Source organism: Astatotilapia calliptera, chromosome 10 (genome assembly GCF_900246225.1).
Source record: "Astatotilapia calliptera chromosome 10, fAstCal1.2, whole genome shotgun sequence".
NCBI lineage: Eukaryota > Metazoa > Chordata > Actinopteri > Cichliformes > Cichlidae > Astatotilapia > Astatotilapia calliptera.
Window position 1 is genome coordinate 10,201,957 of NC_039311.1, and position 15,317 is coordinate 10,217,273.

General features: G+C 40.0%; 2 protein-coding genes across 2 annotated transcripts; one reads left to right on the forward strand and one right to left on the reverse strand.

The window, feature by feature from the left end:
- Positions 1-8,566, forward strand: tmlhe (trimethyllysine hydroxylase, epsilon). The gene is made up of 7 exons (XM_026182859.1): positions 1-739; positions 858-1,034; positions 6,955-7,234; positions 7,354-7,473; positions 7,562-7,798; positions 7,908-8,046; positions 8,192-8,566. Exons 1-7 carry the CDS (start codon positions 619-621, stop codon positions 8,321-8,323), a joined length of 1,206 nt encoding a protein of 401 aa, XP_026038644.1. The 5' UTR covers positions 1-618; the 3' UTR covers positions 8,324-8,566.
- Positions 8,567-9,868: 1,302 nt separating this feature from the next.
- On the reverse strand, positions 9,869-14,827 carry LOC113030858 (V-set and immunoglobulin domain-containing protein 1-like). Its single transcript, XM_026182610.1, is given in 8 exon segments — positions 9,869-10,110; positions 10,201-10,345; positions 10,453-10,569; positions 10,823-10,978; positions 13,496-13,703; positions 14,431-14,594; positions 14,688-14,785; positions 14,787-14,827. Coding segments are annotated over 8 exon segments (1,026 nt in total). The 3' UTR covers positions 9,869-10,013.
- Positions 14,828-15,317: the final 490 nt, after the last annotated feature.

The following is a 15,317-nucleotide window of genomic DNA, read 5'->3' on the forward strand; positions in this document are numbered from 1 at the left end:
CTGCAGATATCCATCAGGTTCATAAAAAGGCTTCCTATCGCCGAGCTGGAAAGTAATCTTTAAACGGCGCATTTATTAAAGGTGGTAAACTGTGCCATCAAAAGCTCTGCCATTTAACACAGATGCCCATCCATCCAATCTTTTCCGCTTATTCAGTTCAGGGCCACCGGGGTCCTGAATCCTATCCCAGCCGCCAGGGGACTGTGGGTTATGATAAGTAAAAAGAACTTCGTGTGTTTAATTCAAATTAAAGTGTGTAAAGACGGCGGGGAAGCAGATCCGGGTTCTCTGATGTGGTTGAAATCCAGAAGATGGCAGTAATGCAACTTCACTGATGGTTACAAAAGAGAAAAGCTCAAAGAAGAAGAAGAGCCAACTGATGGAGGAGTCGCTTAATAATTAATTTGGACTTTTACGCCATGCCAAGAAATTTTTACAAGTTTTAAGACTCTCTTGTGTGCAAGTGAAGGGCTGAAGGGAGAAACACACACCAGCATGCACAAAGCACGCCGCTGTGGTTTTAGTTGGTCGGATTACTGCTGGGAGGCTTAACGGAAAACCATTTTAAATTTTGGGGTTCAGTTTTTTAGTGCATCTCTGTGTGTGTTTGCACCTGAAATGTTTTGCAGATTGCACAGGAGTGTGCTGAGACAGGCTCAGCTTCTGCGTGGTGTCAGCAGGAGCACGGCTTTGCCACGGAGGGCTTGTGCTACTTTCCGCACACACGAGCAGTGTCTTGGTGGGTTTAGCTGTAACCTTTTAACCCGGTTTGCGCATGCCTGGTTTTGTTTGTTTGTTTTTATGTTATCACAAATTTCGCTGTTAACCCCCTGAACACATATTTCTGAAATCACCAGAACTGCACTATGGAGGGACGCAGATGCATTTTAACTATGTGTGGCTGCGAGATCACTGCCTCTCTGCTGCTTCGTACAACTCCAAAACTAACCAGAGGAACCTGGACACTGGGAGCATAGATCTGACTATACGTCCCGAAAGCACACGAGTGGAAGAAGACCACCTTGTTATCACCTGTAAGTGGGGCACTATAAGTGCAACAGTGGGTTGCACAGGCGGGTGGGAGAGAACATGATGAAAATTGACTTTAAATTGTGTGAAGAACTAAGACACATTGTTGAAGTGCAACTTAGTATTATTTTTTGAAGGATGGCCATCATCTGTTTTCTAAATGGAATCTTCATTCAATGTGGCCATTTCTGTAAAACAAAATAGTTTGGAAATAACACATTTTCTTTAGTTAAATTGCATTAAAATGGCACATGCTAAACGCAGGAGCAAGGTTATTGAAACTCAACTAAAACTGAAGCTAAACGTGTAAAAACATTTTAGTTTTTTTAGTTTTTATTTTTTTATTTTCACAAATAGTACATAATTACATAACATAATACAGTGTACAATTCAAAACCAAAAAATAAACAAACAGACAAACAAACATAAAACAAACAAACTGATAACTAAACACACAAAAAAACAAAAAAAAAACCCCAGCTCAGTTCCATTACAGTTTAAACACTCAAGAGAATCCTTGTAACATAATATTAGAAACATCAGGTTCCACATAGTTCAAGTATGGTTCCCACACCTTAAAGAATTGATCTGTTTTTGAATGCAATATACATGTAAGATATTCCAGTGGCACTAAATCCAACACTACTCTTTTCCAACCTTTAATAGTTGGTACTTTTTCATAAATCCATTGGAGTAGTATATTCTTCCTTGCCGCATAGGTGAGAACACAGTACAATCTCCTATTATTCTTGGATATTAATCGCCGGCTGGGGAGGCCCAGTATGAGAGACAGAGGGTCCATCTCCAATTCACAACCGAAAATCTTCTCCATTTCAAATAGCACATTAGACCAATATTCTTGCAATTTCAAACATGACCAGAAGCTGTGAGTTAGGGTACCAATTACTGTCTTACATTTAAGGCACATGGGTGAAAGGGTAGGATTATATTGATGTCTGCGAAACATAGATATGTGCATTCTATGTATAATTTTTAACTGTATTGCTTTGGTACGATTACAAACTGATATTGATTTGGCGTAACTCCAGACATCTTCCCACTCCTCATCATCAATTACTATACCTAATTCCTTTTCCCATTTGCCTTTAAGCCTCTGTGACGTCCCTGAGAGTACAGAATATAAAGCCTTATAAAATATCTTCACAGGTACCTCTTTGTCTGTTAAAAATAATAATTTTTCAACAGGAGAGACTTCATGACTCTCACTAAAGTTAGTACTATGCAAAATATAATGCCTTATCTGTAAGTAACGGAAAAAGTCATGCTTGGGGAGAGAATATTTCTCAACCATTTGGTCAAATGGCATAACTACATTATCGGAGAATAAGTCCCTCAGTCTCTGAATTCCTTTGTTCTTCCATTCCTTAAATCCTATATCAAACATCCCCGGTTGAAAGTCAAGATTATTCACAATAGGAGTAAACATAGATGTTAGCTTCAACCTTCCCTCAATTCGACATACAAAAAAAACATTTTAGTTAACTAAAACATAAAAAAATATTGAAAAATCAAAAATTAAATGAAACAATTAAGTAAACTACAATAAAAATATAGAAGAATCGTTCTTCGTTTTAGTGTTAGTTTGGTAAAAATTGTATTACAGCTTGTCTGATGGGGGAGCTGATAGACATGTTTATTGAGACTAGATGTGTACAAGGCTGGCAAAACTTTCCATGCAGTAAACACTAAACTAAAACAAGAGAATCCATCTCTGGAAACTTATTGAAACTAAACTGAATTTAAAACAAAAATTCAAATTGAAATAAAAAAAAAATCTAATTAGAAAAAGCAAAGCTATAACAACTGCCCAGGACCGGCTCGTCTGAAGTTCTCTGCACAGCCAAATATACTGTAGTGGTCTTTGCCCCCTGGCACATTGTATTTGTGTAAAGATTTACTTCATGTGCAGGTACAGTAAGGCTTAGGGTGTAATTATCCAAAGGAGAAAAACATAGACAGTTTTAGTTATATACCATAAAATTGATTTACACGTACAGGGAATGTTGCCTAAGCTGGCTTTAGATAGCAGCCTTTATCAGCAGTCACTGTCAAATAAAAAGATGAGACCAAGACATACCTGTGCTCCTCCTTTAGTGTTTTCTGCTGACCCCTAAAAGCTAGTTGAAGTTTGACACAAGGAAAAAAAACCCTAAATTTGTCATTTCTGCCTGCATTCCAGTCTGCTCTGGAACACAACTGAGAAAAAGAGCAGGTTTATATTTTTCTGTGATCTCCTGCCCAGAACTCAGGGGGAGGATCGTGGGTTTCTCTTCCTGCCCACCACTGAAGAAACCCTTTCCATGCTCTCTAACACCTCATCTTCCACATAATCGCCCAGCTACTGTAGACACAAGCCATTGCTCAGCTCACAGTGCTGTTCCCCAGAGAGAGCCCCAGCAGGGCGAGCTAGCTTAACTAGCACAAAGCACTGGCTAGCTGGAGTCATTACTTATTCTGTCTGCTAAGTGGAAAAAGTCAGGTGGGATTTAGTTGCCCTTGCTTTGGGAAATCCGAAGATTAAATGGTCCTGCAGATGCCAGGTGTGGACCAGTGGAAACTATTCACTCCCTCTGCTCTAGTTTGAAAAAATGTTAATCTCTGACCCATGGGACTCAGACACAAGCTGGAATTATTCACTCTTTAGTACAGGAGTCAGTGTACAGACCGGGAAACTCCATCTTCCTTTAACCTTTTAAGAACATAGCAGTCCCGTCAGAGTGTTGTAGAGCCGAGATCCCTTTTCTCTGTGGGAATCTCTCTGGATTATACTCTACCATTCATTTAAAAAAAAAAAAAAAAAACACAGACTGTGCAGCTGCTGAAAAATACTCTCACTATGGTTTTATGCAGGCACAAGAGTGACACGGTGTCTTACATACAGTGACATATGTGGGTGTGGCAACCCCATGACAGCTGCTGATGCAGGCATTCTTGCATGCATGCCTCTCCCTGTTAGTGGAACATATTCAAGGTCAGCTCAGTTTCTGAGCATGTATTCTGTTTGTGAACAGGGGGGCTTTCAGAGTTAGGTTAGCAAATGCTAAATCACAGCAGCACATGGACCGCCTGCTATAAATTTTGCGTTCAGATCCGAGTCAGGTAATCTTGAGAACCCCTCTGCTATTGTACGCTTGCTTGCACTCTGGTGGCAACAGTCAATATTTCGAGGCTTCCAGCAGTTACTCGCCAAGACTTCCTGTTTGTTGTTATTGTTCACAGTACAGCTAGAATACAGATCCATTTAAGATAAAATGAAAAAGAAAATACAAAGCAAAATCATGGACGGACAATAGAAATTGGTGCTTAAATGGCTGTTTGGCTCAATGGCTTCCTGTTTTGCACCGTACATGGGCTGTTTTCCTGTATTCTGCCAAAGTCCACACAAGCTTAATTAGCCTAGCGAGCAAGGACTACAAACAGAATCCAGAAAACTTCTTCTATGACTACACACATTCTCATGTAGAGTCTTTATAGAGAAAATTGTATGTAATAAGAGTCCCTGCAACTCATTTGCTACATATGTACGTACAGACGGAGGATTTTACAGGCCTCTTAATGTCCTGCAATCCTGTATGTATACTGCCTAGCTGTCACAGGGCACAAGAGGCAGGGTACACCTTGGATACAGTCATGGAGACAGACAACCATTCACTCAAACTGTTTTAAAAATGTCTAATTCAGCCGATAATTTATTTAATAATGCGTTCTATCTAACACTTACACTCTGATTAATGCATTGGGAGCAACTCGGGATTCACTATCTTGGCTAGCAGCATTTGACTGGAGGAGCCAAGGATTGAACCACCAACATTCCAACTGCACTGTAAAATGTAATATTGTGTTTAATTAAAAATATTAAATAGGCTGAACTCAGTTTTTATCAATTTGTTATTAGAGCTCGATTTAAATACTTTTTATGCAAAAAACTCTGATAAACTCAATTTATTTGAGTTGTCTTAACTAAGTAAGATAGAAGTTTTGCTTCTCAGTGCGGAAGGATGAAAGATGTGTTTTGAAAATGCCCCGTCACTACCGTCCTCCTCCCTCTCGGATCAGTCCGCATGTTCATGGTGCCAGCATTTGTTGAGCAAACCTGGAAAAGCGTCAGCTCAAGATATTATTGTTGTCATTGCTGTGAATCTTTACCCGATTCACTGACTTGGTTGAGTAAATGTTTGCCTCACAGGCATTCACACTATTGAGATCCTGTTTCTCTTTATTCTTTATCCTTTATTATTCTAGTTGCTCCGTTTCTTTGCCGCTTAACTACTCCCTCGGTTTTCACCGTTCGAACTTTAAACTGTTCTGCTATTTCTGCTTTCGACTGCTATATCTTTTGGTGATAATAACTTTTATACTTTTTGAGATATTCAGCTTTTTATGCCATTTTTTTGGCCCATTTTACTGTCAGAGACCACATTATCAGTGTGATCACCAGTTTTGCTTGCTGGGCTGAGCCATGTTTTAGCTCAGTGAGATGAGCAGCCGTTCTCAGACCAGGAGGGCAGGGTTCGAATCCCGCTTATGGCAACATTTTCTTCAGAATCAGAATCGTGTGTATTGACCAAGTATATGTGCAGACACATACAAGGAATTTGGTTCCGGTAGATGGTGGCTCTCAAGCACAGCAATGTAAATCACACACACACACACACACACACACACACACACACACACACACACACACACACACACGCGCGTGTCTATATATACATTACACATGCATACACATACATACACAAAGCTGTGTAAACCAACTATAAATAACTAATCTAAACTTATATACATAAAATACAGAAATGAAATGAGGTGGAATGAATACTACAGAAAGTTAACACTTCAACTGTTTAAACTCCTTTCCACACAAATTTCAGCTTTTTCACCTCTTTTTAGCAAAATTTTCAGTTTTTCACTACTTTTCAGCACAAATTCCAGCTTCTTAAGCTTTTTTTCATCATATCTTTGTTTTGAGGCCAGAACTGGTTAGGCGCAGTGGGCAGCACAGCTGCCGTGAGTTCTGGTGGCAAGGGTTCGAGTACTACATGTGACAGATGCTGCACATCTTCCCTGCTTGCATGTAATCTCCTTTCTTGACACTCTTCAGTGTAGTCTTTCAAAAAAAACAATACGCCAGGAGTTAGCTGTGCTCGCGGACTCTTATCAAGCCTTGGCCTCCCGGTCAGCTATTCCGCTGGTGGATAACAGAGCTCTCCGAAAACGTGGAAGCACTTTTGCAAATATGTGATATTTTGATAAATTAAGTAGATATTTGAGCATTACACAGCTACATTCTCGGCTGAAAATATCTTAAAAGGTTCGTCTATGCTCTCGTGTCAGGTGCTTCAGTAGGCTACTCATGCTATTAACAGCGGCCGATAGTTTTTACATATTACTGTAATGTTCTTGTCTGCTTGTTTCAGAAAAGTGAAGAGACGGGAATATGTCCATTTCATAAAACAGCCACTCGCTTCAGCCGAGTCCGACATCTTCCGCTTTAGAATACGACTACGCAGCAAACTGGCGCAAGATGACGCGCAGCTGCACTACAGCGATGTTAAAGCGGCAGAATTTACTTTTACCTTTAGAAGATAAATTATTGAAATTAAATAATGATATTCAGCGAGTTTAATTATTTTACAATGTATCGCAAGTACATTGTAAGTAACTGTAATTAAAATACCTAAAAATGAACAGTAATCAGTTACTCTACTTTTTCAGTGGAAAAGTAATTTAATTACAGTAACGCGTTACACCCAACACTGCTCATAGGGGATACTGTACTTGCACATAGGATTACATCATTATCTGAAATGTTTATTACAGGAAGTAGAATCATCCAATATAACCTTAAAGTAGAAATCTGTCAAAGTCAGCTTAACCTTATTTTGCATGTCTATGTTCCAGGGCCTGGTGGTCACATGTCCAGGTACAGTCTCAGTTGGCTTGCTGAGAACAGCTTTGAGAGAAAGTACCAGAGTACAGAACAACCGCGCATCCTTTGGAATTCAGACATCTATAAAAATGCAAACATAACCTCATCCAAATGGGACACGTTCATGAGCTGTGATGACGAGCTAAAGAAATTTCTTCAAAATTATCTTCTGTACGGGATCGCGTTTATAGACGATGTCCCAACCACAGTGGAAGCCACAGAGGCAGTAACCCAGAGGGTCAGTCTAATCAGGTATGCTTCTGTTGGCCTACAGATCACATTCTCATCTTTACGTTAACGCTTCGTATCCAGTGGCGTCGTTCAACCAGCTGTCTGTTGATTATCCTCAATTTCATCTGTTTCTCACAAAGGGAGACTACCTATGGCAGAATGTGGTGCTTCACTTCAGATTTTTCCAGGGGAGATACTGCCTACAGCCAGTTGGCCCTGGACCGTCACACTGACACCTCCTACTTTCAGGAACCGTGTGGGTAGGTGCAGCAGAGATGGGGTTGTTGGTGTAACGTTGACTTCTCATGATTATGTTTGGATATTTGATGCTTCTGTTCGTTATGGCAGAATCCAGGTTTTCCACTGTCTCAAGCATGAGGGAACCGGGGGAAGGACGCTGCTTGTTGATGGGTTCTACGCTGCAGAAAAATTACGTCAGAGCTCACCTGAAAGCTTTGAGCTGCTTGCTCAGGTGCCCGTCAAGCACGATTACATCGAAAATACCGACAGGCACCAAAACCACATCACAGGCATCGGCCCCCTGCTCAACGTGTATCCTTGGAACAATGAAATGTATCTTATACGGTATGTTGATGCTGAAATTTAGTGTAGTTTTTATTTTTCTGATGTTGTGTTCACTTGTTTAGTGGTTGTCCATTTAATTAGCGCAACTGATGTATTTACGTATTGACAGATACAACAACTACGATCGATCTGTGCTAAACACAATCTCCCATGATGTGGTTCAGCGCTGGTACGCAGCACATCGAGAGCTGACCACAGAGCTGAGGAGGCCAGAGAACGAGCTATGGGTGAAGCTAACTCCGGGAAAAGTAAGATATGTGCAGGCCACAAAGTCAAAACATAAATGCTTCTCCGAGTTCCAACTAAAATGAATTCGTAGTCAAGTCACAGGACAACTTAAATGTCAGTGTTGCTTTATAATCTGAGTGTTTTGCCCTGTCTTTTCCCCGTAAGGTTGTTTTCATAGACAACTGGCGAGTCTTACACGGGAGGGAGTCTTTCACTGGCTCGAGGCAACTCTGTGGATGCTATCTGACCAGAGATGACGTCCTCAGTGCTGCCCGCTGCTTCGGGCTCCAGGCCTGAACGTGAAGTTTTCTTCACTTGACTGCCTTATCACTCTGCCCACAATACAGGTTTAATTAACACTGCACCGATACTGCTGGAGCATGTTTTATTTTGCTCTTCTGTATTTTTTAATTAACACTAGATTTTTTTTAAGCAGTTTATGTGAAGTTAGAGTGTGAATGTGTCCCGAATTTGACTTGAAACAATGAAATGTCTTAATCCTCAAATGGCTTCCAGTTATTAAACTGTGTCGTGATGTGTTGTGCGTTCAGTGTTACTTCTACTTCCATGTGCTGATCCTGTTTTTATCACACAGCATATCCTCGACACTCTCACAATACTCAGTAAACACAGCCTCTGACACTCATGTGACAAATCTTGAGGCACTCTGGTGATTCAGAAATGTTTTATTTAATCATGATCTGTGAAGTTTGCATGTGATACAAAACAAATTGATGGTGTAACTTTTTTACATTTATTACTTCTGTTACTACTGAAAAAAAAGGTTATTTAAAAAACATTTAAAACACAGGTTATGATAAAAATCAGAAAAAAAGACAAAACAAAATCACAGACTGAGCTGGTTGTGCACATTAAAGTGGTGCGACCTCAGTGTTAGGAACTTAGCATATTGATCATTCATAGTGTTACGAGTTCAAATATTGAGGGTGAGCACAAAAACAACAATTGGTCCAGGAGAGTCGGTCAAACAATGATTTTAATGAACACACGCGTGGGGAGATGAACACTGCACGCAGACAGCATCGATCTCCGCCCAATAATACACAAGCAGTTGTTTTATAACATCAGGGTATTATTTATGACGCCCCCTCATGCGTCAAAGCAGATACAATACATGCATAAGTTTCAAAACCACAAATGTTCTGTGGACGACTTTTGACACATTTAAAAGGACATCTTCTCCGTCTCGAGGCCAGGTGCTTCCTATTAATCTTCTAGCTCTCGCTTATCTCCTGGAACAAACTGTCCCGTAGGCAAACACAATTTTGCAGTCACAAGCTTTTGCAAACTATTATTTGAACTCTTACCTAAACACGAGTCTAACTACTGTTTGTGTGTGTGTGTATGTCTCGACCTCCAACGCAATCAGCCTCACCCCGCCCGTTGGCGCTTCTAACCTTTTACCAGACAGATGCTCTCTGTGGTAGGTGTAATAACCTTAACTAAGAACATGTGTAATCTATTGAATAAATGCTTTGATGAAATGATAATTAATGTAATGGTAATGATGATGCTTATGAATAGTAGCAGTAAAATATTTCCCTGATCTCCACAATAGGATTCGAGTGCAATCAAACAATACTGAATTATTCACAAAGCCTATGGAATACAGTACATTCAAAACTGGGCTCTGATTTAATGTCCCTTGGTATAGGCATGACATCATCAATGTGATTTATTTGATTTTCTTTTATGTAAAAAATCTTTTAGAATCATGTTCATACAGTTTATTTTTTTCACACAATGTAAGAAAAAAGATTGAAATTTAAAACATTCATTACTTAACTGAAATTGGAAAAAAAAAAAAAGCTGTAAAACTGACAGAATTTGAGTAAGCACAGAAAAAGCAAATTCAAACATGAAGATTAGCTCCATTGTTCTCATTACATCTGAATTCTCTCCATATCAAAGACTGGTATACATAATAGTGATGCTAATGCAATGCTGTAGCTGTTTAAAGTGGCATTTAGGCTTGAGGGCCTTCTTCCTCATCCTGAACGTTGTCAGCCGTGTTTGCATTGGGAATGCTCTCATAGGCCTCCTGGGCTGGAGGAGAGCTCCCCCTAGTGGACAAACAAACAGTAGCCGTTACACCCTTGAACTCTAAATGACCAAATCGATGGAAGAAGTGTATCAAAAATCTGTAATCTCACTTCATCTCGTTGGCCTCTGCCATTTTAACAGCGTTGTATTTGTGTTTCTTGACTGTGTGAGCGATGAACCACGCAACCAGGCCGATCAGCACGCACCCGAGCAGCGCTCCGATAACCGCGCCTGCGATAACCCCATCTGCCACTTCTATACAAACACAAACATTTTATACCTGTGAGGGGGGATTATTACACACACAAACACACACAAACACACATATTAAAGCTCCCCAAAAAATAAATGTGAGGACAAACCAGGACTCAGCTCAATGGTGCATGTTGCAAAGCCCACAACATTTGTAGCAATGCACTGGTACTCCCCAAACTCAAACTGGGAGATGTTTTTGATTTCCAGTATTCCAGTTGTGGTTGCTGAGAAAAAACAAAGTTCACTCAGATTCATGAGATGGTAAATGTGCTAATGCGGGCATATATATATATATATATATATGCGCGCATATATATATATATATATATATATATATATATATATGTTATATATGTGTATATATATATATATATATATATATATATATATATATATATATGTATATATATATATATATATATATATATATATATATATATACACATACACGTGTGTGTATATAGATGCTGGACTCACTTCTTCCCAGCACAGGCCTCCTTGTCTTGGTCTGATCCAGTTTGGCCCAGTTGTAGGTCGGTGTTGGGTTTCCCTGCTCACTGTGGCAGGTCAGAGTGACCAGGTGACCCGATTCAACATTGCCATGGACGGCGCAGTAAGGAGCAGATGGTTTCTCTGGCGGACCACAGGGAAGTTAAGGCTTTATTGGCTACTTGACATTATTACAAAGCACACATTCAGCCTGGAGAAAACACTGACATTTTTCAAGCCATTTAAACAGCAGCTCCTGAATAAAGAGATCAGCTTCCCTTTGAGGCTTGGCAAGGAAATCCAGTCATCATCATAGCCTTGAAACCTTCCTTTTTGATAAAGCTTATAGTTAGGTCTTGATCAGGTGACCCCAAACCTTCCTTTAGTTGCAACACTGCTACTGGGGGCTTCCCATGATGCTTCTTCACTCCTCGTTTTCCCTCTCTATGTGTTTATAGACCACTCTGCATTTAATAATTAGTTAGTATTAACCTCTGACTCTCCTCTACAGCTTGTCTTTTGTCCTGTCTCCTTCCCCTCACCCCCACCCACAAACTGGTCAAAACAGCTTTTGCCAAGTGTTTGCTTATAGGGGTCATCTGATTGTTGGGGTTTTTTCTGTATTACTGTAGGATTTTACCTTATAATATATGACACCTTGAGGCGACTGTTGTTATTATTTGATGAAATATGAATAATTTACTATTTTTTTCTTTTTCTTTCTCTTCTCTTTTTATTACTTTTGTATAGTTTTACCACCGCAAGCTTTGATGTTATTTCAGTGAAACCACAGGATAACTTTAGAGGGGAAATCACACTTGTGACAGCTTATGAGCATCTGATGGGACTGCAAGCAAAACACATTGAAAGTGCTGATTTTATTTTTTAACACCACATTGTTTTATAATCCTCTTAGACTGAGTTAGATACTGAGGACTGGAAACAACTAGTAGATATGTCAGATAAAAAAAAATGTACTTTCTTTTCTGAAATTTGTTGCAGTATGAAGTGGGATAAAGCAGCAATGGTCAAGTGCCTCTAGATGCTCTTTCAGTCGCTGCTTTAGAACAGATGGTCTACACCGTATTGATTACCGCTATATTCCAGTCCGCAGCTCTGTGTGTGTTTATCAGTGTGTATTTTCTTCTTTCCTGTTTATGCTGGTTTCTCCCTGTAGGTGCCATCAATTATTGGCTTCCACTGCTGAGTGTCTCTCCAACACCTGATTGGCAGATTTTAATCTTGAGGGAATAAATCACCAGCCAGAGCAGATCGCAAGTATGAGGGTCCTCTCTCCTCTCTGCCCTATCTGTGTGAACTGTTGACACTGCACTGGCAATTTAGATGCATTTTGTAGACCATAGGAAGTAGATAATGGAAAATGAAGGGATGAAGGCAAATTCTGGTGCCCTTTTTATTTTCATTCATACACCAGCGTGTTTTTTAGTCTTTCCTTGGAGTTTTCAGGTGAAACAATTCATTGTGTATTGTAGATTGTTTATCAAAGATGGTTAACAGATTTGTTCGTTAAAATAGCAAATCCTTTTAATCAAACAAAACGTCACGTGGCTAGTGATTAGTCATCGTGATTCAGGATACGTTAGGAGTGGCCTCATCGTGAGCTCAGCAGCTACTGAAGAGGCAATCTGTGTTTCATTGCTGCCCGCTGATTATTAGATCGTTCAGTAAGACAGTTGGAAACAAACTGTACGCCAAAATCATGTTTGATACCACATGCGTTTTAACTTTCACAAAAAAGACATCAGGAAAACAAACAAAGTTTCTATACATATGTATTTGTAATTTATGGCAAAGCTGTCCAGTGTTAGTCGTTCTATGTGAAAATAAGTGATGCAAATCAGCCTTGAGCCCATGTTAATCAGCATGAGTGTGTTCATACATATTCATATTGTGCCTCACAGTCAGAAAGAAAGTGCCCCACTCCCCAGTCATTTTTTTCCATAAAGGCTGTACAGTATTTAGGTAGCACATGCATGCAGCAGACACTCATATATATTCTGTATGCAGTACGAGGATGCAGTCACAGTCCTTTTTCTAATTTCCAACACTGACAATGAGGAGACTGCTGAAGTAACCATGGAAACTACTGAGGCCTGCAAGGTTGTCCTGGTAACTCGGTGAATGAGGGGATTTGAGATGAATGTAATTCCCTATTTACACTGTTCAGGGCCACTACTTTAATAGGTTTGTTAATGTTACAACATTGATAATTGATACAGAAATCTCAGGTGAGGAAAGATAGCTGAAACATTCTTACTGAAATCACAGTTTCGATAAAAACACTGGCACTCCCTTTTCAGGGAGTCAGACAAGCTTACTTAGAGGAGGAGAATAATGGCTGAAGCAGCAGCATTCTAATGGGTGTAATCAGGTAGCATGAAATCTCCTACACACCCACTGTTTACCCTCGCATCCTTTCTGATTCCTGGACTTTGAGAATGTGTGTAGGTTCCTTTCCATGACTCATTCCTTTTGTTCACTTTTACCCGTGCTTTTGTGTGGCCTAAGTGTGTTAGGGTTCATGTTTTGTCTTTAAAAAATGATCAAATAGGATCAAACAGGGTTTGAAAATGTAATAACATAAAAACACAATAATATACCAAACACCAAAAATCTATTTCAAAAGTGGGCAAAACTCACCGAGGACATTCACGATGATATTTGCTTGAGACTGTCCATCAACGTCGGGCAAATTGTGAACTTCACACGTGTAGAGCCCAGAGTCCGATGGTTGCATGTTTCTTATAGTTATGGAGGCATTCATGGTGGCCCCTGGAGCAGCTGGAGTTTGAATCCTGCCTTCGTAAGACTTGGGAATAACAACCTTTCCTGATTGATAGTAAAAGATCTGAAAGCAAATGGCAAGAAGTCAGATCCGATCATCTGTTGGCTATCGCTGCACAAACTCACTGTCCTCGAGCTAGTTTGCATGAGTGATCCAAATAATTGGAGAGATGAAACCTTTAGTTCTCCAGTTAATATGATATTTACAGGACAGACGTTTTTTTTTTTCTTTTCACATCAGCATGTAGTAGATGTCTTTAAAAGCACTTTTTGACATTGCATGAAGCAGCACATTTGTGAGTCTGTGGCTGTAGGTTAAATGAGCACTGCCTGAAAGATATTTGTCGATCTCAGTCACAGGCTTCGCGATCCAGACTGGGTGTGTCTGCTAGCTGGTAAGAAAACGTGGCACAGCAGGAAAAGGCGCAAACCTGTATGTGTAGCTGTGCGTAGACATATGTTTTTAAAATATTTAAAATACAGGAAAAAACTAAATGTTTGCTGCTCTGATGAGAATCAATTCCTTCGAAGCATTTTAAAGCATCTCGAAGATGATGCTATGTTCTGAGAAAGCGATTCTTATCTGCTCTGGAGAACTTGGAAGAAACACAAAATTACTCATGTCTTTCAGAAGTGATCACCGTGTGTAGTCGCATGAGTTTATTGGCCTGAACTTCAACTTGCACACCCTATTTTTAGCTACTAAATTGAAAGACATTTCATCATCCTGGTCCATAAAACTACAAATTAGTTGGCACATGGCTGTAATCCGAACAATAGACTGCATCTACCTGCTGTGCAGTCATGGCGGATTTTGAGAGAAACTCCCACTGGATTGTTAGGTCGGCAGTTGTCGCCACTGTAGTGGCAAACGTACAGTCGAGCAGGACACTACCACCAATTGTCACATTGACGTATTTCTGCGTGGTCGTCACTGTGATGAGTTCGACACATCCTGTAAAACAATATCAGAGCTCAAGTAGGTTTCCAATAAAATGTAAACTTGCTACAAAAAACAAATGATAATGTAAGACAGAAATGTGCTTACCTGTAATGCTTAAAAGCACCAACAAGAGCTGCACAGAGCACATCTTTACAAAAGCTGTGGGGATTCTCACAGAATGTCCTAAGAACTGAACTTTATACTCGCCGTGCAAGCAGGTCTAGAAGAGGAAGGGGTAAATGCATTACAGTATCACAGGCAAGGTCGGGGAATTCATGGTAACAGAACTGCTGATAATGCGCATGTTTGCATTTCCATGTTTGCCAGACAAGGTGTGTACACTGGGTGTGTAGAGAACTGTTTTTCATAAATTATAGATTTGGGCATTCGGGCTCAAAAAGTTTAAATCAGGGTGGATTAAAATGAGAAATGATGGCAAAGAAAACCCCTAATCTGGTCATGCTTTGGGCAGATACAACGTGACCTTAAAGGAAACAAATGGACTGAGTGCAGTCTGCTCTGTGTGTGTGTGTGTTTTGAAATGTTGACTGTACATGGCAGGTGTTTTGACAATGATGGTTAATTCATTTTTCAGTACTTTGGCAGTAGTTTCACCACAGCTCATCCTCCTTGTCTTGTAAGTCATTCTGGGTCAGGGCTTCTGGCAAAGGAATTAATGTAATTTAATCTCCACCTGGCCTTTATCGCTTGCCTCGAGGAAGTGTAAGCCAAAGC